The sequence below is a fragment of the Phodopus roborovskii genome, unplaced genomic scaffold, assembly GCF_943737965.1.
Source record: "Phodopus roborovskii unplaced genomic scaffold, PHOROB, whole genome shotgun sequence".
NCBI lineage: Eukaryota > Metazoa > Chordata > Mammalia > Rodentia > Cricetidae > Phodopus > Phodopus roborovskii.
Genome location: NW_026126480.1, coordinates 23,337,321 through 23,362,225, shown reverse-complemented (window position 1 = coordinate 23,362,225; position 24,905 = coordinate 23,337,321). Strand labels below are relative to the sequence as shown.

The 24,905-nt window shown below is 43.3% G+C and overlaps 1 protein-coding gene across 1 annotated transcript in view; it reads left to right on the top strand.

The window, feature by feature from the left end:
- The first annotated feature begins 1,538 nt into the window (after positions 1-1,538).
- Rras2 (RAS related 2) overlaps positions 1,539-24,905 on the top strand; it is a 65,777-nt gene continuing 42,410 nt past the window's right edge. The window contains exon 1 of the mRNA XM_051192729.1: positions 1,539-1,907. Coding sequence (XP_051048686.1) covers positions 1,800-1,907 — 108 coding nt within the window. The 5' untranslated portion in view covers positions 1,539-1,799. The remainder of the gene's footprint in view (positions 1,908-24,905) is intronic.

Genomic DNA, 24,905 nt, shown 5'->3' with positions numbered 1-24,905 from the left:
TTCTCTCCTTCCATTGTGGATTGCAGAGACGGGGTGGCCAGGCTTGTGCTGTCCTTCTCTGAGCCTTCCACAGACTCAGTGCTCTTAATTGAGAGAAGAGGAAGGTGAGGCACAGAGGTTAAGTTCCCATCACCATGCCATTAGAAGAGGAGGGATTTGATCCAGTCTACCCTCTGAGACTATGACCTGGTGGTTCCTTCCTAGTGTTGTGACCATTTATTACAATTCTTCATGCTGTGGTGACCCCCAGGCATAAAATTATTTTCATTGCTACATTGTAACTATGATTTTGCTACTGTTATAAATCACACTGTAAGTATCTGAGTCTTAGGTAACCCTTATGAATGGATTGTGACCCACAGGCTGAGAATCACAGTCTTAACCTTACACTGCCTCTACAGGGAGATACATCCCTATGGTATTAACTAAGCTGACACACATACAGTGAGTTTCTATTTATAATTGCTAGCCTGTAAACCCTCCTCAGCACATTCAAACCACACAACAGAAGTGTTCCTTGTCAACCCTGACTTCTGCATGCCTGCACATCTGGTTTTCTTTTCTTTCTCTCATTCTTCATTTCTTTTCAGACCAGGTTTCATTGTGTAGCTCTAGCCTGGAACTCATTACATAGATCAGGCTGGCCTGGAATTCTTTGGGCTTACAGGGATATCTGCCTGCTCCTGCTTCCAGAATACTGGGACTAAAGGCAAGGGCCACCAAGTGCAGCCCAGAATGATTTTCTTTCCCTGGAATGCTTTCTTCCAATCACACATCTGTTTACAAGCTTATTCATCAAGTCTTTCGGAAAACCTCTGACTGGACAGCTCTGGGGTAAGTGCACCTTGGACCTCAGTGCTATGCAGTTGTCCTTATCATCATGTCTCACAAGGTGCCTATTGTCCTGGCTGCCTCCCCCATTGGACTCTGAGAGCAAGGACGTGATCATGTGCCTAGAAGCTGTATTCGAAGAGAACATTGTCCTGGCATGTCACTGCCTGCAAATTTCTCACGACCCTCATATGCAGTTACCACATATTTCTCACACATAAACAGGAATGGAGATCTGCACCCCACATCTGTCGACATGTACTGTGGCCCCATACAAGCTCAATCTCTACCCATCCACTCTCACTGCTATCAGTCCATCCACCACATGTTTAGTTATCTCAACAGCTCTCATCTTTCTCAATCACTGCCTTATACTTTTTGTTTTTAAACAAATACAGACCATCTGCATTCCGAAAACAGGGTACAGAGTTGAGTGAATATGACCACAGTTCTATTTCTCATCCACATCGTCACAGGCTGTTTCTTTCATGAGCACTATCCCTGACTTCTGCAATTACTGTTACCTCCGTCAGTCTTCCCGGTTTCTTCCCTCTCCGCCTTAGGGCGCTCTAGGGGGCAGGTCCACCGGGTCTGCAGCCTAGGGCGCTCCAGAGCTTCAGCCAGGGCGGGCGCGGCCTGGCCCCGCCTCCTCATGCATATGTAGCACCCCATTCTGGCGGCCCGGCCCCCAGACGGCCATTTGTAGCGGTGCTTGAGGCTGCGTTCGGCTGTGCTGCAGAGAGGCAGAGAGGAGCGCGCTCCCTGGTCACTGCGTCCTCTGCCCCGGCGCCTTCCCGGCTCCCCGGCGTCTCGGGCAACTCCCAGCCGTTCCGGGGAATAGCTCTCCGCGGCCTTCCAGGCCACTCACGGGCCCCGCGCGCCCTACTGCCTGTCGCCCAGCCGGCCGCACTCGTCCCCGGAGCCGGGCCTAGGGCGCGCGGCGGCCGGGCTGGGCTCGGGGCGTCCCGATGGCCGCGGCCGGCTGGCGCGACGGCTCCGGTCAGGAGAAGTACCGGCTCGTGGTGGTCGGCGGTGGCGGCGTGGGCAAGTCGGCGCTCACCATCCAGTTCATCCAGGTGTCTGGAGCGGGCCTGAGGGGTGGTGGCGGCAGGGTGGCGCTACCTGTGGCCGTGGCGACCCCGCCCGGGGCGCGCGGGTGCGGGGCTCCGGCGCGTGCGGTGCGCGCGGGTGCGGTTTGCGTGGGGCCAGGGCGCGCGGCTACGAGGGTAGGCTGGAACAGTGAGTGAGGAGTCGGCGCTGCTCTCCTGCCCTGCGGCCACGGCGCCGCGCTGCTGCCCGCCAGGCGCCCGGCGCGGCGTCCGGGGACTCGGGCTTCTCAGGAATGTGGCCCGGAGGGCGGAGCTGCCCGGGTGGGAAGCGCAGTTCCACCTTATCGCTGCGGTCGGGGCGGGAGCCCTCGGGGAGCAGCCGCCTGGCAGAGCCAGGCTTCCTGCCCCGAGGGCCGGAGCGGGGACCCAGAGCATGCCTCGGTGGCCCCGGTGGCCCCGGTGGCCAGGGTTACCCGCGCCGCCGACTCCCAACAGTGTTTTCTCTTTGTGTGTGTTTGAGCTTCCCTTACAAGTAGTCTCTTTGGTGGTACGTTCGGGTGGGAGTGTTTGATCGTGCCCTAGGGAAATAATGGTTTCGAGGAAGTTAAAAATGTGCTTTGATTGGGGCGAGACCATTTCCTCGGAATTCCCGGTGCCTGCCTGGTTCGCGCTTAGGTGAAGTTTGGGATGAGCCCAGCTAGGAGAGTGTGAGTTCTGTGTTGCAGCTCCCCCTCCCCCCTTTTTCTGGTTGCTGGAGGAAGAAAGTCGGGTTGTGTCAAAGAAAAGGGAGATGAAATTCATCCTTAGACTTTATTTTTGGTTAAGAGGGCCGAGTGAGCTTTCTTTTTTTCTTTTTAAAAAAGCAACCGTAGATCTCTTTGCTTTTGTCATACTGAAAGGCGTGGCATATGTTGGGAGAGCACAGGTACCTTGCTAAGTAACAAAGGTATTTTTACTGTGTCAAAGAGTACGGGTGGCATTCTTTCTTCTGTTTCACCCATTTGTTGAATTTGTAGAGTTGAATAGCTGATTTAGTTACATTATAAACTGTGATGTTTATAGTATAATTAAGACGCGCAGTTCCATACATAACCTAAGTGTGATTGTCAGCTTTCACATCGAGTGAATGAACAATAATTGCTCCCTTGATATTCCAGGGGATTAAAAAGTGCTGCTCGAACCTTTGTATTCAGAGAGGGTGTTTATGTCATGAACGGTGACAGTATGCTCCGTGGTGTTGGTGTGGTCAGGCCTTTGAGAAGTGAGATTGGTTTAAGTTTAAAACCCGACTTCAGTCCTTGGCAAGTCGTTATTTGCCTGGGGTCAAGAGAGGCATCTAAGTGACTGACACAGCAAAACAAATCACACAGCTAACTGTCTCTGACTGGTGTTGGAAGGGTCCAAAAGTCAGAGGACAATCCTGGGTTCCAGAACTGATGGATAGGATTTCTTAGAAGATACATATCAGAAGAATTTACGTTTTTGAAGGAGGGACTATCTGAACTTGATTGCGTCCATAAGTTAAGGTGTTGGAGAAATAGTATTAGAAACTCTTACACTTCAGGTAATTACTATGTTCCTTGTGACCTTCTAGAATCCATTTGCTGAACACTCTGTGAGTAGTCTGATACCTAGGGGCTCTGAAATGAGACCACGCACAGCTATGGTACAGACAAGGGCCATAGGTGAGCTTTGAATCCTTCAGACTTGAATGTGTGCCTTTTCTTTATTGGTTATGAAAACAACACCCAAAATATTTAGCCTTTCAGAGTCTCAATTTTCTTGTTAGTCAAATAGGTCTCAGTACACATCCTTTATAACTTAACATTATAAGAAAGGTCTTAAGCATTGTGTTGAGCATGCAGTGTATACTCTGTTGATAGTAGCTGTTTCTGTAAGTGTTAGAAATGTTTAAATGCAAAGGGAAATCAGGTTTGAAAAAGTCAGTGGGGAAGACTTTAAAAATATGTCCTGTGGGGGCTGGAGAGATGGCTCAGCGGTTATGAGCTGCTGCTCTTCCCCCTGGGGTTCAATTCCCAGCACTCACATGGCAGTTTACAACTGTCTGTAACTCCAGTTCCAGGTGATCTGACATCCTCACAGACACATACATGCAGGTAAAACCCCAATGTACATTAAATAAGTAAATAAATCCTGAAAATAATGCACTGTGGGTTATGTATCTCAATATAGGGCGGTTTGTCTCGTGTGGGAAGTCCTTCGTTTGATTCCTAGCACCTAAACAAAGAACACCATGTCATCTTATTGAAGTGTGAGTGGAAATGTGATGAGTGTGGGGAGTCACAGGCCGGAATGGAAAGAGGAGGCAGATGTGTGGGGAGTTGGGAGTGGGAGAGGCATGTGTGACTTGGGGCTTTTGGTGCTCATGAAACAGGAACATGGTCTCTGGGTTGACTTGGTGAGGAGGAAGGAGGCACACATAGCACCTGTGTGGAGGAGACCCTGCCACTCCTCCAAGCATGATGTAAGTTACTTAACCTGTCTGTCCTTTGGTTTTCAGTCATCTGTAAGCTGGGGTAATAAAGTTATACAGCCATGAAAGTCAATTGAATTAACATATCCAGGGCTTTGGACAATGTGTAATTCATAGAAAGGCTACATCCATTACTCTGTTAACCTTAGATTATGGAACTAAAGTCACGATTAATCATCTATATCTACACACACATACAAACACACCATATGGACACATAAACAAAAACCACACTCATATTTCCCCCCCCCCCAAAAAGGGGCATGCATATGTAGATGACCTTCTGGTTCTGGTCTCTTCCTACCTCCAACTGTTCCCCACCTCCACACCAGGTGCTAGGGATCAAACCCAGAATCTTGGCAGTGTTGTACCATTGGTTCCATCCCTTTAAAACTTATTATTATTTTTTTAAAGATTGAATCTTGCTAAGGTTCGTAGGATAGTCTTGAGCTCTGTAATTCAGGCTGCTGCTGCTGCTTCAACATCTCAGGTAACTAAGATTACAGGTCTGCACCCAGCATGGCAGCTCACACTTTTTTGGAAAGTGTTGTGTAATCCATTGGTGAATAGAACACCGAAGTGGTGAATAACCTCTGGTTAGGACACAATTTTAACATGGAGTGGAAGGCAGAGAGCTGGGTGGGTGTTTGAGCTTCTTCTAGTCCAGGTAACTGGTAGCGGTGTGAGGTGGGGTCTCTTCAACTCCCATCTTTTCTTTAGGTCTTTGAGTCCATTTCTATGAAGCACTGAGTTTGGTTGAACAAATCTCCACCTCTGGGTAATTCTACGGTTCTTCTGTGTTCTGACTGGCTGATGTCTTTGGTCTAGTTGGTCTAGTTTTGTAGGTTTTCTAGGTCTCAATTTCCCATTTGAAAAGGAAAAAAAAAAAAAAAAAAAAAAAAAAAAAACCAGAGTGCTTAGGGTTTCTGGAGTAAATAAAATGCCAACAAATCAAACCACTCTGCAGAGCCGTGACTGAGTAAGTCAGTGATCACCTTATTTGTGGCTGTTCAGTATCTTGATGTTCTTCCAAAACAAAATTTGTAGTTTTTCCTCAATCCATAATGTAGTCCATTATTTTCAGTCTTCTCCCTTCCCACCTCTACTCCCCCTCCCCCCTTCACAGTGAGGTACTTAGAGGAAGAGTCTTGATTTCATTAGAGTTGGGAAAACTTGATTAATTTGGAATTGAGTTTAAGAAACGATGGGGCTGAGGCATAGCTTAGTGGTAGTACTGCTAGTGGAGTTTTTAGGGTCAAAGCCTGGCTTTGATAGCACAAACAAGCGAGGCTTTGCCAGTTGTCCCTAATATACCAATTAAAGAGACAAGCAATGGTGAAAAGCAGAGGAAGCAAATTTATTGAATATGATGTTGGGATGAAAAACAAATAAAGAGGACTAGTGATCCCTAAGTTCGTCTTTGGGGTACCGCATGAGGCTTGGGTTTAAATAGACGGAAAGAAGCAAGCATAACTAAGACAGCCTGGTCAAGATGTGGTCCTGTTCATAATAACCTGTCCTTTAAAAAGGCCCAACAAATTGTCAGAACTGTGCCAAATCTCATCCTGGGACACACACTCCTCTTCTGGCTGACACCAGGACTCCAGACTTTCTCCTCCTCCAGCATGAGATTCTCAGAGGAAGTTTTTATTATTTTGTGGCCCATTGTTTCAATAAGTTGGATGGCACAAGTTGCTCTCTCTGCTCTCCTATCAGGATAGTTACAAAGTATGTGTTTAGCATTTGTTAGGCCCTGGGTTCAGTCCCCGGTTACAGATAACAAAGACATGAACCAAAAAAGTGTAAACATTAAGTTTTGGGGCTAATGGTTTCTTTGGCAACCTTAAGAAGAGGTTGTACATGTTTTCATGGATCTAAAAACACAGATTATCCCATTGCTGTTCTTTAAGCATCCTAACTTTTTAATTACATGTTTGTCAGATTTTTGAACTGTATAGGGGTTAGCTCAGGCTAGCTTGGACCTTGAGGTCCTCCTGCCTCAGCCTCATGAGTGCTTTGTTTGTGCCCAGCTTCTGTTTCTTTCTCCACTGTTAGTCTTGAGACATTGTTAGCCTGGACAGCTGACTCAAACTGTTTCTTCCTAGGCATTGCTTGTTGGGGAATGCCTTTTCCATGTCTTTTCCTAGGGCAGATATCCTAGATGCAGTTCTGAAGTCCTTTATTGTTATTGGTTGTTACTTGATCCACGTGCCAAGGCTGTGCCTTTAATATCAGTGTTGTTCCATTGCTGCCTCTCAGGCACATGCTGTAGTTAGAAGTTAGCCACCCAAGAGTGGGCGAGATGGCTGGGTGCAAGGCCCTGCCTCCAGAGTTCCATTGCAAACCATATGATGGAAGGAGAGAACCAAGCCTTTGAAGTTGTCCTCTCATCTGTGTATCTCTGGATGCTAACTTGAATTTTTAGGCTTTTTTTTTTTTTTTTTTTTTTTTCCTCCCTGTAGCTCTGGCTGCCCTGAAACTCACTCTGTAGACCAGGCTGGCTTTGAATTAGCAGATCCACCTGTCTCTGCCTCCTGAGTGTAGGGACTAAAGGTATGTGCCACTATATCCAGATAACTTTTAAGCTTTCACGTTTTATTTAATTGATTATTTTGTGATAGGATCTTATACCCCAGGCTGGCCTGGGTCTTTCTGCGTGTCTGAGGGTGGCTTTGGCTTCCTGCTCTTCCTGCCTCCCTCTGCAGTGTGCACATCATGACAGTGCTCTCAGTGCATTGTAATGGGGGCAATTGATGGGTATTTATTTGATTATTTATATGCTTACCTTTTGACTCAACAATCCTGGGTCCAGAAGTTTAAAGATACACTTTGAACATCACGGGAATGCACATGTGATAGTGTTACTACTGTTAATTACACAAATCCGAAGCCACCTACAAAGTGGGATATCAGAGTAAAATGATGTGCTTCCCAGCGAAATATACAGTTTCAGGAATGATTGAGAAGGTCCCAGTGAACTGTGGAGTGTTTCTTATGAGACATTGGCTAAAGAAAAAACTAAGGGACAGCAGGGTAGAGCACACACACCTTTAATCCTGGCTAGGCAGAGGCAGGTAGATCTGTGTGATTTACAGGCTAGTCTGGTCTGTATAGTGAGTTCTAGGCCACTCTAGGGCTAGTAGTTCTAGGGCTACATAGATTTTATTAAATTGCTATGAAGAGACACTATGACCACGGCAACTCTTGTAAAGGAAAACATTTAATTGTGGGGGCAGCTTACAGTTTCAGAGGTCCATGGTGGGGAGCATGACACATGCAAGTAGACATGGTGCTGCAGTTTAGAGTCTTTCTATCTTGATAGGCAGACAACAGGAAGTTCACTGAAAGAAGCTTGAGGAAAAGAGACATCAGAGCCTGTCCCTACAGTGATAGGCTTCCTTCAACAAGGTCACACCTCCTAATAGTGCTACTCCCTTTGGGGGACATTTTCTTTTAAACCACCTCAATGTTCCTGTGTTGTGTCCGGTCTCCCTCCCCCAGCCCCCTGCACCCACACAGTGGCTCACAACTGTCTATAACTCCAGTTCCAGGGCATTCTACTGGCCTTTCTGGGCACTAAGCACACAAATGGTACACAGATATATATGTATATACATATATATATATATATATATATATATATATATATGAATGAATGCTTTCATATATATGAATGAAAGCATTCATACTCATAAAAAATTAAGTTCAAAAGTAATTCCTGGGTGCTGAGGAGATGGCTCAGAAGGTAAAGCACTTGCCATCAAGTATGGGTTCTGGAGTCAAGCACTCAGAAGCAAGCTGTCTAGCTAGACTAGCTGAATCCCTGAGCTCTGGGTTCAAGGGAGAGACCCTGCCTCAAAGTGTAAGGATGGAGAGTGATTAAGGAAGACACCCAACTTCAGCTTTTGGGCCCCACATGCACATGTTACGCACACTTGCATACCCCTGTGCACCCCATGCGTATACTTATATTACACACACAACACATTTAAAAAAGTCTCCTGTTATAGTGTATGAAGGAAAGGAGAAAGCAGAAAATAAATGTGTATTTGCTCTTGGAGTCAAAACCAAAAGAGAACACAAGGATGCTTGAGAGATTGAAGCAACTGGTTACCTGGAGACAGAGTAGAAATGACCTGGAAGTGAGGAGGAGAATGGGGATAGGGCCTCTTCTGAGTACCATTTTCTGACTTTTGGAATCGTGTTAATGTTTTAACCACTTGGTGTATGAGTAGCAAACACTAATACAATTGAGCAATGAAGGAAAAGGGACGTCTTGAGGTGGGGTGCTGCCAGGCATGGGGGTGCACACCTATGATCCCCGAATTTGGGAAGTAGAGTTGGGAGGGCCAACCCTTTATGGGCTTTGTGAAATCTTGTCCCAAGAAATAAAGAACAGAAGATGGCTTACAGATAAACAAGTGAACTAACCTATCAGATGAACAGCAGACATGTTGAAAGGAGCAGGAGAAATACTTCAGGTAACTTTTGAACCCAGGGTTTGGACTGTGTCCTCAGGATTGGAGAGAACCCCAGGCAAACATTGAACTCTGGTTGATAGGCGCAGTCCCTCCCCCACCCTTTCTTTCCACCCGCCCCCCTTTCTCTCACCCATCCTTCCTCCCTCTCTCCTTTCTTTTTCACATAGGATTGGTTTATGGCCCTTTTGTATATAATATTAGCAAACACACAAATGTCTTTTGGAAAATAGGTGCTGTTGTCTCACCGCTGGAGCGAAGGAGGCTGAACAATTGGCAAGGGCAAAGGTTAGAATGAACTCGGATGTTTGATTGACATTGAGGATACTGGCCTGAACTCACAGTTTAAAAAGTTCATGGACACAGAAATGCCTATGCATATGGATCCCTCGTGCACACCTGAACAGTTTTCCAGCTCCATTGAGAGCTGCAGAGATGGTAAAACTGTGGAGAAACATCCGATTCCAAGGCTGGGGTAGGAAAATACAACATGAGGTTTGAGTATTTTTCAGTCCAAGTAAGTACTCAGAAAAAAAACAAAATGGTGGGAATTTTGTCAGAGGAAGTCAGGAGCCAACCTGGAAGAATTCCTCTGTTCTGAGTTGGGGATGGTTTTATCGTTAAAATAGATAAATTGCTTATTGCCTGTAAAAAAATCTATGAAGCTAATCCCAGCACCGGGGAGATTGCAGCAGGAGGGTCATGAGTTTGAGGCCAGCCTGGGCTACATGGCAAGATCTTGTCTTAAAGTAAAGCACAAACTTGTTCTATGAGTTCATGATAAATGAGTGATTGAGCAGAATTCTGACTAATGAATGAACAAACACGAAGGAAATAGAATCAGAGCAGATGACTGGCAATTATAATGATTAAGCGAGAATCATAAATGAGTATTTAAACTAGTATATGAGCTGGTGGGTGTGGTGGGGCATGCTGGTGATCCCAGCTCTTGGGAAGCTGCAGTAGGAGGATCCTGACCGAGACCTGGCTAGCAAGGGCTATGCAGGGAAAGTAGCTGGGGCTTTAACACAGTGTCAACATGTATTTCTCTAACAGAGGGACCTGGTTGACCTCACTTTGATATCAAAGTTTGCTGGAACCCCGGGACATCCTGAGGAGGTGCCCTGATACAGAGTTACACTCCCACAGTCAGCCTCCAGGGCATCTTAGAGAGATACCCTGACACAGTTACACTCCCACAGTCAGCCCACAGGGCATCCTAGGAAGGTACCCTGCCACAGTTACACTCCCACAGTCAGCCCACAGGGCATCCTAGGAAGGTACCCTGCCACAGTTACACTCCTACAGTCAGCCCACAGGGCATCCTAGGGAGGTACCCTGCCACAGTTACACTCTAATTGACACTAAGATGGCTAATACATCACTGGGCATTGTCATCTCCCTGGAACTTACAATGCTCAATACTGTTTGGTTATGCCAGTGAGGTCTAGTTAAAGAATAGCTATCATGCCTAATACAACCAGACCAAGCTATAAAGGGGGCCAACTTTTTCTGTTTAAAGACATCTTTTCTAAGTTTGTAGTTGATGTCTTGGGAGAGAAAGATTGGTTATGCCAGTACACATTTTGGCCATGAACTCTGATATTTATTCTAAAGCCTCCTCTCTTTATATCAAGTATGTGTTTCTGTATAGATGACTTTGTGTATTCATTTTTTCTACTGGGACTTATAAAACTATCTTCTTGAACATTCTTAACCAGAAAATAGAAATAATGTTATTGGAAATATTATTGGAATAGTTTATGGAAAAATGGAAGTATTTAGCAGAGTTAAATTTTTTTTATATGTTGTGTGTGTGTGTGTGTGTGTGTGTGTGTGTGTGTGTGTGATGGTATGCATTTAGAGGTTAGAGGACATTTATGAGAGTTAGTTCTCCCACTGTGTGTGCTCTGGGTTTGAATTCTTGTCATCAGGCATGGTGACAAGTGCTCTTACCCATTGAGCCATCTCACTGGCCCTTAGGAGGTTTATCTTTCTTTTTTCTTTTTTTTTCTGACTTCCACACAAATGTCCCCCCACACTCCTTATTAAAAAAGCCGAATGTGTGGAACTGTAGTATTTTAAACATAATTCTTTGTCTTTTGTGTACTGTTGTAAGAATAACCCTCAAAGAAGAGTCTTGTCATCCAGGATTATTGAGTAGATTTTTCATTTCCATTCTGATTTCAGTGCTTATAAGCAATTCTCATGAACAGCATTCATTTAGTCATTCATGTTAAATTTGTTGTTTTGAGATAGGGTCTTGCTTTATAGCCTAGGCTGCCAGTAAGTTACTATGTAGCCTACCCAGGCTGACCTTGAACTCAAGGTACTTCTCTTGACTCAGCCTCCTGAGTGCTGGGGTTACAGGTGCAAGCCATTGTGCTGACTAGTTTTATGTCAACTTGATACAAGCTAGAGTCATTGGAGAGGAGGGAGTCTCATCTGAGAAGATGCCTTCATAAGATAGGTGTAGACCAGCCTGTAGGGCATTCTCTGAATTAGTGATTGATGAGAGAGGGCCCAGCCTATTGGGCAGGTAGTCCTGGGTCCTATAAGAAAGCAGGTGGAGCAAGTTATGGGAGGAAACTATAGTAAGCAGCACCCCCATTGCCTCTGCATTAGTTTCTGCCTCTAGGTTCCGGCCCAATTTGAGGTCTTGTATGCTCTGACTGTCTTCAATGGTGAACAGTGATTTGGAAGTGTAGTTGCTTTGGTCATGGTGTGTTATCACAACAATAGTAACCCTAACTAGGATGGAAATTGGTACTAAGATAGTGTAGTAGGGTCCCCTGTCGGGTCCCCTGAAACTGGAGTTACAGACAATTGTGAGCTACCATGTGGGTGCTGGGAATTGAACACCAGTCCTCTAGAAGAGAAACCAGTGCTGTTAACCTTTGGACCATCTCTGCAGTCCCATGAGACATTTTGTTAAGTAGTGATTGATGAGGGAGGGCCCAGCTCATTGTGGGTGGTTCTACTGCTGAGCACTTGGGTTCTATGAGAGAGCAGGCTGAGCAGGCTATAATGAGCAAGCCAGTAAGCAGCACCCCATCATGGCTTTTGCATCAGCTCCTGCCTCCAGGTCCCTGCCCTGTTTGAGTTCTTGTCCTGACTTCCTTCAGTGATGAACTGTGATATGGAAGCATAAGCCAAATAAACTCTTTCTCCCCAAGTTGCTTTGGTTAGTAACCCTAACCAGGACAGTCATTCAAATAATTTTTCATTTTAAAACTGACAAAATTTCATTTTAAAACTGACGTGTACAACAATATTTGGAAGTGTGTGTGTATACATTAGATATATACATTTATCTAATATATATACATTAAAATATAGTGTATGTGTGTATCTTAGTGACCTCCTGTTTTAGTCACTGTTCTATTGCTGTGAAGAGACAACATGACCAAAACTTTTTTTTTTTTTTTTCCCAGAGATAGGGTTTCTTTTTGTAGCCTTTGCTGTCTTAGAACTCACTTTGTAGAGCAGGCTGGCCTCAAACTCACAGAAATCGACCAGCTTCTGCCTCTGGCTCCAAGGCAACTCTTGTAAAAGAAAGCATTTAAGTGGGTGCTTGCTTACAGTTTCAGAGGTTTAGTCCATGATCATCATGGCAGAGAGTATGGCAGCAGGCAGGTGAAGTGCTGGAGAGGTATCTGTGAGTTATATCCTACAGAGGGAGGGAGTGGGGAGATGCAAGGAGGGTAGAGGGAGAGGGAGGAAGGGAACATGAACTTGAGCATTTGGGAGCCGTCCTTCAGTGCTATATTTCCTCCAACAAGGCCATATCTCCAACTGGGGGCTAGACATTCAAATATGTGAGCCTGTGGGGGCCATTTTTACTCAAATGCCACAGGTCCATTCAACAGTTTTCAAGAATACAGTATATTGAGGGCTAGAGACATGACTCTGGTCAAGGGCACTTGATGCTGTTGCAGAGTACCCTGGTTCCTTTCCCGGCACTCACATGGGGGAAGCTTACGACCACCTGTAACTCCAATTCCAGGGGATCCAATGTCCTCTTTGGATATTGCACACATAATGTGGTACACACACTCATACTCATCAATAAAAATACTGTATAGTATATGTTACTAATTATGGTTGACCTATTGTTAGTTTTTTATTTTACTCTTTCCTTCCACTCCCACTGCTGAGGGTAGATTAATAAGCACCTGTGAGTGACCTGTATCTGTGACCTTTCTCTTACACTATCAGCCACACATTTTTTTTTTTTAATTTTTATTTATTTTTATTTTTAGACAGAGTTCCTCCGTGTAACAGTTCTGGCTGTTCAGGAACTCACTTTGTAGATCAGGCTGGCCTTGAACTCAGAGATCCATCTGCCTCTGCCTGGCAAGTGCTGATATTGCCACTACCTGGATACCATTCTTTAGTCTTATGTTTGGGAATCCTGCCTTAAATAACTTTCTGGTGCTTTGAATGAGAATATGTAAACACAACTTTTGCATGATGATGGTGATTGGCAATGGTGGGAATCCTGTTTTGTTTGCTGTCTGGCTCCCTTAGATTTCTCTCCTGTAGAAGTGACTTTTCCCCGTGTGCCTGGCCCGCTTCTCATTGGAGTGGAAACATTTCTCCATTTTTGTATTGTCTTTTTCTGTTAACTTCTGAAATGCCAGGCTATTCCTGCATTGGCTATGTAATGTTTCTTCCATACTGTTGTAAGTTACCCCCTTTGAGGAAATTCTGTCAAATTTGCCTTCATTGTGGATGGGTTTTTCTGCATGTCTAGTGTAATTGTCTAAAGCAGGGTCTTTGATATCTTAGTCTGATTTAAATTTAAGGCCACAAAAATGATATTTTTCTAAATCTTGATACAATTAATGAAACCATTTCTTCATTAATTACCCTAGGATACATATTTATCTATGAAAAACCATTCCTGATGTTGGAAGTCAAGAACTGGTCCATGCTCAGAGATGCTTCTTCAGGGTTCTGAACCTTCCCTTGTTTTGGTACAGGAGGGCAAGTTGACCTTCGGTTTTTATTTTTTTATTTTTTAGGTTTTTAGACTGTCAGTAAGATTTTGGCATGAGAAGTTCAGTGTGGTTACATGGCTTGGACTTTTGGCAGAGGTATGCTTTTTAGAGAGAAGTTATAGGGTTTTCAGGAGTCTTTTTGGCAGTGTTGGAATTGAAGCCAGCAACTTGTCAATGCTAGGCAAATGCTCTACCACTGAGCTGCAATGCCAAACCAGCTTTCAAGTTTTTAAATCTTTCAGCACTGGAACAAGTAGAAGGAGGTTGGGGAGGTAGGTGTGTGTGTGTGTGATGACATTGAATATTGTTATCTTTCCTTCATGATTTCATATATAAAAGTTTGTTGGTTTTCATTATTCTACCATCAGGTAAATGTTCACCTCTTTCTCACTGTAGTGTTTTTAGCTAACTTTATTTTTTTCTTAGTTGTGTTTTAGGACATTGTAATTTCATTTTGGGTATCCTCTTAATTCTTTCGGATCTATTTTATTGTTCATTTTTTAAAAATTATGTGTACATGTGTGTCTTTGTATGGGCCTGTGCACAAGTGAGTGCCGGTACCTGTGAAGGCTGGCTGAGGCTGTTGGATCCTCTAGAGCTGAAGTTGTTGACAGTTGTGTGCTGCCACAAGTGGGTACTGGGAACTGAACTTGAGTCCTCTGTAAGAATAATACATGCTCTTAATTGCTGAGCCATCTCTCTAGTCCCCATTACCTTAAGTTTTATAGAATCTCTATTGGAGAAAGTTGAGTACATCCTTTTGCTTGTAGATTGAAGGTCAAAGGAAAGGAGCTATAAATTTTTTGTGTCTTAGAACTTTTTTCATTTTGGTGTTGGGATCACGCTCAGGGCTTTGCTCTGCCATTGAGCTACATCCTGGGAGCCAACATTAATGATGGGTTTTTGTTACGTGAGCTCAGGTCTTGCTATTGTCAACCAGTCTGCCCTCTAGCTTGTGTTATTGCACCTAACTTACTCTCCAGTAGCCAAGAGTGCAGGCTTGTGCTGCTGTTCTCAGCAACATTAAGAATTTTATTACTTTTCTTCTGTATTTTGAGATGAATTGTACTCTGTGATCTAGCCTGAAACCTGGTTTTCCTGCTTTATTTTATTTCGCTGGCATTGAGGATATCAATGTAGAGATAATTTCAGAAGTAGAGACTGCTTCTTGGAAACTGTCTCCTCAAGGCTTTTGTCGTTCTCCCCAGGGTTGTTTTCTAAACCCAGATAAATCATCCAGTTCATCTGGGACGAGCTGCTTGTGAATGAGATTTAGATGCGGCTTCAGCAGGGTTATGGGCAAGTCTTTCCGTCTCTACCTGCACTTTAGACTAGTCATCAGTTTCGGCGACATTCACCATGACACTATTTTAGATACCCTGTGTGCTGTCATAGAAACAAGTGTGTTAGTTGAATACTTTATCTTTTAATTGTTTGGTGTCATGCTTGTATTTGCTTGTGCATTATATTCTTCATAATTTGATTTTGACATTCACAGATGAGGAATACCTTTGTTATACACAGCTAAACATGTTGCCAAATATTGGTTGATATTTATTGTTAACATTTGATCTTTTTTTAAGAAGACTTATTTTTTTTGTGTATTTTATGTATATGAGTGCTCTGTTTCCATGCATACCAGAATAGGGAATACGATTCCATTACAGATGGTTGTGAGCCACCATGTGGTTGCTGGGAATTGAACACAGAACCTCTGAAGAACAGTCAAGTGCTCTTAACTGCTGAGCTATCTCGCCAGCCCCTAGCATTTGCTCTTGAATAAAACTTAATTGGAAACCAAGGAAATCTTAGGAGCAGGCATAATGGCCCACAGGTGTACTCTAGTTCTGGGGAGATGGAAGCTGGAGAATGAAGAGTACAGGGCCACCCTTGACTGTATGGTGAGTTTGAATCCAGCCTGGGCTGTATGCAACTCTGTTTCAAAACAAGGTTGGAGGAAGAAATGAGTTGTGTCTATTTATGTCTGCATAGCAGCAGCTGGGTACTGAAGAGGGCCAAGAGCCAGCTTTCATTTTGGATTTCAGAGTTTTCTCTGTAACTACAAGATCATATATAATGCGTGCAGGTTTGAATCTTGAGTTTTAGTTTCAGCAGGACTGGGAAGATGGTGTAGTGGGTGGTGTCTGCCATACATGCATGAAGTTTGGATCACCAGGACTCACATAAAGGCCAGACACAATAGTGTGCACCTTTAACCTCCTTGCTGGTGAGCAGAGACAGGCAGATCCCAGGGGCTTGCTGGCCAGCTGTGTAGCCAAAAGGGCAAGCTCCAGGTTCTGTGAAAGATACTGTAGTCTCCAAAAAATGTGTCAACAAAATGGCTCCAGTGTAAATGTGCCCGCTACCTAGCTTGATGAAATCTAAGTTCAATCTAGGATCAATATGAAAGACAGAGAGGGCCACAAATTGTCCTCTGACCTCCAGACAAGCTCTGTATGTATGTATGTGTGCACGCGCATGCACACAGACACACACAGACACATTATGATAGTGGATCCACATGTATTCTTTATCCAAAATGGTCTTTGGACAAGGTAGTCTTATTTATTTTAATTTCTCAGAAAATTCTGACTTGAGAAATGTGAAAGAACCTTGAGAGAAAGGACTTGGAAAGTTGCTACTTGTGTCTTATTTCCTGGTTGGTTTTTCTCCTAATGCCTTGTCTTTGGTTACGCCATGACATGTGGTTGAGATTAGAACAGTCAGCAGTTTGTTAGCTGGAAGGAAAGGAATGGTAAGCAGGCAGTCAAGTCCGACTTCAAGGAAGATTTTTGATAGGGAAGAATGTTGCCTGTTTAGAAATTATTTTGGAAAGACATGACTATGAAATTTGTGATTTCAGGTCTTTTACTTCTGAAATTAAGACAAGCCAGCTAGCTAAGGTAGGGGTTTGCCTGAAGCTTTATGTGTGCATTTCTGTACATGTACACAGGCATGTCATCAACTCAATTTAAGTGGGCTTAAACTTAGAGAGGGTGTCTGTCATGGTGGCACTTGCCTATGACCCGAGCTGAGTCAGAAGGATCACTATGAGTTTGAGACTAGCCTGGGTGGGCTACATATGAGACTCTGTAAGTGAGAGAGAAGTTTGTGGGTTTTTAGAATGAAAAAAATGGAAATAGAATTTAAGGTAAATGTTTAAGTCTGTAATTGCTTAATGAGTTTCGATGTCTAGATAGATTTATAATGTATCTCAACCCTGTATTAATTATTTCAGGAAATATGCTGACATGTTCATGCCAACAATTTGAATTAATGAACTGTTTTTTAAATTAGCAAATTATTTAATGTGAAAACATTTTTCTCATAACTGCTTCTATATTTTATGGACAAGCCCTTTTCATTCCCTCTGAAGTTAAGGACAGGATGGGAATGGTGGGGGTTGAGTTTTTCAGAGTTCATCACATGTTGAGTCTTGTACCATTGTGAAGTCTGGGAGGTTCTATGACCATTAATTCATTAATCAAAACAGTTTCTTTATTTGTGAGATTGGGTCTTCTGTTGCTTTGGGCCCTTGCCTCAGACTGTCCTGCCTCAGCCTCCTGACCAGCTGGGACTACAGGGGTGACACCACACATTGAGTAGGTCTGAAAACAGCACAGATACCTCGTCATCTGTGATTGGGCTGGGAGTCTGTTTTCAGTTTTAACCTGTGCAGACACCGACTGTTTTATTTTCCCCTTCCTATCCTTACTGTTTGCAGCATACCTAGTTGAGGCTTCTCTGGAAGCCATGGTTTCAGGAAGCAGACGTTATTAGTCAGATGAAGTTGTCTGACACGGGTTACTTGAGTTTGTGGTTTTGGATGAACAGTGCTTAGTGCACAGCTGCTGCTCAACAGCTTTGTTCCAGCTGTCCTACTTGCCTGTCACAAAATACCCCACATTCCTTTTTTTTAACCTCTTGTCATATTCTAGACTATTACTTAAGTGAGCCCTCGTGATCATTGCTTTGGATGACTTTCCCACCACTAATCACTATTTGCTTAGAATGATGCCAGTGTGGATTGTGTAACAGATTTAAGCCCTGAGTGGTCTTGGTAATTTTGGGTTGTGAGTTAATGTTACAGTTGTAAAATATTGATGTAAAACAATTAAGTGATTGGCATCTAAAAGGGCACCAGACTTTGATGACATCTAAAGCAAGTAGCTGGTATCTGGATGATGAACCTACATCTACTGATTTCTTATTTTAATCTTGTATTTGTATTAGTAGGTTTCAATAGGGTTGTAAAGTGAAAAGTAATGTATACTATGTTAAATGCTGATAGGTCTCTCATTGTGTAGGCTTGGTTGGCCTGCAACATGCTAGGTAGACCAGGCTGGCCTGAAACTCTTGTAGCTATGACTATTTCTGCCTCCTGAGTGCTGGGATTAAAGGTGTGCATCACCAAGCCTGGCTGCATGTATGATTCTGTGTCAGGCACCATACTAAAAGTTTAGGAGAGTTATCTTACTTAATCGTTAATTATGTTAGTGTTTCTGTTCACAGATATGGAAACCCAGACTCAGTTGTTCAGTACATTTCTCACAAACCCAATGTTGTGACAGAGGTTTGATTTGAATTCCCCTCTTCTGATTATAAAGCCAGTGTGGACCTGGCTAATACTGACCTTTTTGTGCCACTGAGTGTGCTCTTTGGTTGTTTTACAGAATGGGTAGGCTAATCAGAATGCGAGCTGGGATGGATAAGAAGCACAGCAATGTGTTCAGCATCCTTCCCTATCCTCCTGCTCCTTGATCTGTGATTCGTTCTTGCTGTTTCTATAGATGTTTCTCAGGCCACTGCCCTTTCCTAGCTGGGCAACCCAGTGTGCAATCATCAGAGCTAGCCTGTCTCAAGCCCTTGCCTCAGACCTAGGTGAATGCTTGCTCTCAGAGTGGATTTACTAACAGCCTGTGTATCCCTTCTTCCTTTCCTTTATCCCTTCTAGTGTGCTTAAACTCTCATTCTGTTGTTGTTAATGTTTTTTTATTTTTATTTATTATTTGTTTGAGACAGGATCTTCATTATGAAGTCCTAGCTGTCCCGGAACTTGGCTATCAGTCTGGATTCAAACTCACACACATCCACTGCCTCATGCAGGGATTAAAAGGATGTGCCACGATGCCTGGCCTTAAACTCTCATTTGGAGAAAAAGTCTCACCCAGCGCAGTCATATACAAAACTCTTGTGAAGCTGATTCTTTACCAGATGTCTTCATTTGCCCTGTTATTTCCTAGTTAATTCTAAGTCATCTTTCTAGTTCAGGTTTTATTTTCGGAATGCCTTTCTTGAGGGAGCATTCAGATCAGGCCCTGACACTTCCAGCTGTTTCCATAGTATCTTGGGGACTTTCTTCATTTGTTTGCTTTGAGACTTTTTTCTGTTTTTGTTGTGCTGGGAAACAACCCAGAACTTTGCCTGCATAGCAAGCACCTGTGTGGTCACTGGGCTGTACCCCAACCTTTCTGAGCATTTGGGGAGTTAAGTTGCAGAAGCCCCCACTTCAGTGTTTGTTATCTAAAGGAGTTGCTCACACACTGTACTGTTGTCGTAAAAATCCAGGAAATCATAGCCATACTTAATTTAATTTATCTTGATCTGACGTCTTTGTAGGAAAAAGAAAATTATTCTGGTTCAGGATTCAGCCAGGACTGGATGTTGCTTTGGTCATGTATATTTAGTTTTCCAGTTGTTTACACGAGATCCAACTGTTTGGATTTGTGTGATATGTACTGACCAGAATTAAATGGTATCTTTTGGGCAGCAATATCGTGCAATAATGTTGTACCTTTCTCTAACACATCATAGTAAAGAGGCATGTGTTGTCTTTTGGTCCCATTATTGGTGGCAGGAGACCTTGGTGCTTAGCTAAACACTGAGACACACTGTTGTTGTCTTTGTGATGAGTAGACAACCATATGGTTAGTTATGTGGAGACCAGTTTAATGACTGATTTTATTTTAGCCTTTGGGTTGTGTTTCTTTCTCTTTCTGTCACCCATCCCCTTCTTATAGCTCTGCGGCTTCTACTTTGCATTTTGTGACATATTTTTCATGTCTTCAAAATTTTTCAGGTCTAAAAGAAGAGTTGCAGTTTTAAAAACTATTTTTTTAAATGTTCTTAATTATGTTTATGTGTGTGGGTCTTTGCATATGAGTGCTGTTGTCTGTGGAGGTCAGAGGTGTCAGATCCCCCTGGGAGCTGGAATCAGAGAGTTGTGAGTAGCTTGATATGAGCACTGGGAACCTAACCCAGACCCTCTGTCAGAGCATTGAGTCCTCTTAAGCCCTGAGCCTCCTGTGCGGCCAAGGACCCTGCTTTCTGGTGAGCCTGAGAGAAGCATTGGTGGTTGCTGGGAAGGAAACACATATGATGACTTGCTCTGGTAATGATGGCAACAATAAAGCTGGTGTAGGGCCAGATCTGCTCTGAAATGTAGCCTAAGGAGACCGAGCCCTCCATCTTGGGAACTCCTATGCTATGTAAATGCAGGTTCTGGATATTGGTCGCCTCGTGGCTGGCTCAGGGAGATAGATGACTATAGAGGGGGAATACCAGATTCTTTAGTCGTTAGTAGTTTGGGAGTAAGTGTGGGTGCTCATCTTGCTTTTCCTTTCTAACATCTTCTGAGTTATTGTTATAGTTAGTTGTAGCTAATTAAGAACAAGAGATGTACACTGACTTAACTGCAGTCAAATGGAAACGTAGCTCTTGATTTGATGCTAAAGGTATCATGATTTGTTGCCAGGACAGAAATGTGTTCTTTTGGGGGTTTCCTCCATGATGTGTACTCAAACAATAAGTAAAAATTGGTTAAGATTTTACAGTAAAAAGTGGGTAAAACTGGGGTGTGTGTGTGTGTGTGTGTGTGTGTGTGTGTGTGTGTGTGTGTGTGTATACTCGCATGCAAAGGATAGAAGGATGTATGTTGTGACTTGGCTTCACATGATTTCTAAAGATTGCTCTAGAGCTGTGTCTGATGTGATCTGGTAGTAACTGGAACCTGTGATTAATTTTGCCCCAAGATTTCTGTATGAAGAAATGATCCCTCTAAGTTTTCACAGTGCTATTTAAGTGTGCAGAATGCACACTCACAGGATAAGGCTTTAAGCAGGTGTGAATAGAGATGAAAGGAAAATAGGGACTGTCATGTGCAAAGCCCGTGTTCTGAGCTAAGCTGTTCACTCTCTTGGCCATGGAAATCATTCATTTATAAAATGGATAACTTGGGTCAAGCATGTTGGCACCCACCTGTAATCCAAGCATCCTGGAGGCCAAAGCATACAAGTTGGAGGCTAGCCATGGCTGAACAGTGAGACCGTGTCTCAGAAAGGCTGGGGTTGTGATGGTGGTAGTCTGAGATGTAGTTCCGTTGGTAGAGTACTTACCAGTTACCTAGCACGTACAAATCCCTGGGTCGATGCCCAGTACCACATAGACTGGCTCTGTGGCTTTCTGACTTCCACCGTATAACAAATTGGCAGCTAGCCCATGGTCTAAGACCCTGCATCAAAAATGAGGGTGGTAGTAGGAGTGGAGATGTGGGGGAGGACAACTTGAATGGAGAACATTTTCTTCAGGAATTGAAATCCTCTGAGAGTATAGGACCATTTATCTATCTATCTATCTATCTATCTATCTATCTATCTATCTATCTATCATCTATCTATCTATCTATCTATCTATCTATCTATCTATCTATCTATCTTCATTCATATTCATTCATAAGCTGCTGCCCTTGGGTGGCCTTGTGTGTTACTGGAATCTTTTTCCAAGTTCATGAACTCAGAGAGGTCCCCCTGCCTCTGCCTCCTGAGATAGGTTCCAGGGTGTGTGCCATTATATCAGCCAGGCCAGGTGATTTTAGATTAGGAAAAAAAAAATGTACTTGGTAATTGTTTATTCTCAGAATTTGCCTTTATTTGGAAAATTACACTATCTGGAAAGATAGAGTTAAGAGAGAAAAGGAATTCTTGTGTGTGTGTGTATGTGGTTTTTGTTTTTTGTTTTTTTTTTTCAGCCAGGAGTAGGAAGGTGAGGCATATGTAAGTTCTTTGTTCAGAATGCCCAGAGCAGCAGTGTTTGATTTCACTGCTAAAGATATAGGGACATTGGCATAGATGAGCATTTCTAATTCGAAAATCTGAAATGCTTCTAAATCCAGACCTTCCCCAAAGTCCTGTGACAAAATGTATTTCGGAGACTTTTGACTTTAGATTTCTATACATTAAGAGCATTCTAGTTACTATTTACTTACATGTGTTTCAGGGGACCAAATTCCAAGTCACCGCAGGTACAGATTCTGAATAGGTGAGCATTACTGTTCCTTGAGTAAAGGGACTGGGGATGTAGACTAGTACTACAAGGGTTGGCTTAAGAACAAGGGATGTACACTGACTTAACTGCAGTCAAATGGAAATGTAGCTCTTGATTTGATGCTAAAGGTTCATGATTTGTTGCCAGGACAGAAATTTGTTCTTTTGGGGGTTTCCTCCATGATGTGTACTCAAACAATTAGTAAAAATTGGTTAAGATTTTACAGTAAAAAGTGGGTAATAATGCCAGAATGCCAACAAGTACTCCTCAACATTATAAAAGATTGCGCTGAAGATGGACTGAGGGTCTTGTTCATGTAGACAAGGGTTCTACCACTGAACTACACTTTTACCCCAACTTACTACTTTTATTGTTATATGTATCTAATTATAAAGGGAAACAAATATACCTAAATGCAGATATCAACAAACTAAAAACATTTTTCTTTTTGAGACAAAGTCTTGCTGTGCAGACCAGGCTGACCTCAAATGCAGAGTTGGGATTATGGGTGTCTCCTGCCCTGCCCCAGGTCTGATTTCTGTTGGTGATAGTCACAGGGCTTCTTTCTGTCACACTTGTCTCAGGGCTTGCTGAACATACATCGGATTTAAAAGGGTGTATTGGGGTTTTACTTTTTAAAAATAATATTCATTCTATCCTTGAGCTTTGTCATCTGTTGGAGGTTCCTGCAGACTCTGAGGCAGAAACAGCTAATTCTGGTTGGTCGGTTGGTCGGTTGGTCGGTTCAGCTAGCGTTCTTGGGAGGGTTAAGCTAGAGGGAGCATCTTGGTTGTACTTGTCACAGCTGACCTATTCCAGATATTGAGATATCCTTCTCACTTGACCTCTTGGGAGGTTGGACTAATAACTCATTTTAACCTTGTGGCTTAATTTTGGTTTTTTCTGTAAGGCTTAGTGTAGAAATGTAGTCTAAACCAGTGTCCTCCTGTGAGTTCTAGTAAGCAGAGACATTAATGACACCCCCCCCACCCCAGTGGGGAGGGCAGGTTCAACTTCCTAGAACTCAAAAACCTGATTTTAATGAGCTGGGGGGGGGGGAGCGGGAATTAAGATTTCTAGCCGTTTGACCTTAGCTTTGAGTCTTGTTTCACTGTTTACTGGAATCTATATAATTACAGCTCAGAGCCTTAGTTTTTGAAGCTGTGTACTATATAAGGGTGTGAGCTCGAGGAGGACACCCACTTGGCTCCTTACTTTATAAGTTGCTACATTTTATATACATAGCACTTCAGTCTGCAGGATTGCCATTTTATCAATTGGAGAGGAACTTAGGAGCCTCCTCCCTTCTCATTTCAAAGATATTTAAACAAATATTTAAAAGTATAGTTAATAAAATATTGAAACAAGAATATTTGTTTTTATTTTATGCATGAGTATTTTGTCTGTATGTGTATGTACACCATGTGCATGTAATGCCCTCAGGGGTTAGAAGAGAGCATCAGATCCCATGGAACTGGAGTTACAGATGGTTGTGAGCTGCCATGTGGGTGCTGGGAACCAAACTCAGGTCCTCTGTAAGAGCAAAAAACATGCTTAACCACTGAGCCATTTCTCCAACCCCCATAATTGTCTTTTTAATTGAGAAAACTGAGTGAATACTTTTGAAAAGGGCTAAAATTATACACTGCTGACCTTCGCTCATAGCAGGACGGAAGCTGTTCGTAAGCATGTCATGATAGGCAAGAGCTTTCCCCTTGGTTCTTCTTGCTGCCTACTTGCCTATGGTGCAGTAGTAACTGCACAGGTTATGACACACCCATAATAAAACTGTTACATGACTTTTGACAAGCGAGTGCACAAGATGAGGGGGTCCCTGTGCCCCACCCCAGTCAACAGCCTCCACAGGTAACAATCACCCTGATTTTGATCAACTTTTAGTTTGGCATCTTTTATATTTTTATTTAATTAGTCAATTTAGTAATTGTGTTCGTGTGGATGTGTGGAGGTCAGGGGTTGCCTTGGGTATTTTCTTCAATTGCTCCACCTTTATTATTATTGTTATTGTTATATGTGTAAATATGCATAGTGTGTTGTGAGTGGCGGTCAGAGGCCAACTTTTTGGAGTTAGTATTCCCCATCTACTTTTGTATGAATTCTGGGGATCAGTTTCAGGCATGGCAAGTGCCTTTACCCATTGAGCCATCTTGCTGGCTTTAGTTTTGAAACCATAGCTGTCACTGAATCTGTAGTTTACCAACATGGGTAGACTAGCGGGCCAGCAAGGACTAGGGATGCTCTTGGCTATGAGTCTCCAGTACTGGGAGATGTGTGTAGATTATAGATGCCATGGGAACCAAAACTTAGGTCCTCATGCTTGGGTAGCAGGCACTTTACCCACCCAGCCATCTCCTAAGCCCTTGGTGTGATTTTAGTCTTGACATGATATAACTGCAGTGTGTTCTCTTTTGTGGGTGGTATGTTTGCTTTGTGATTCATCTACAATGTTGGCTCTTTTGGTAGTTTTGTTCCTTATTTGGTAGTAATCTGCTCTTTGTGTGCTTGTTGATGGAATGTTTAGGTTGTTTCTAGTGTTTAGGAACTATGAATAAAGTTGCTTTGGAAGTTGACACACTGTTGGGTCAGATGCTAAGTCCATCGATTTGGAAAGCAGCTTGGCAATTTCTTATAAAAGATAGGTACCAGTAAAATGTAAAAGCCTGCCAGCGATGTGTGTGATGATTCCAGTGGCTCTGAATCCACTTGGTAT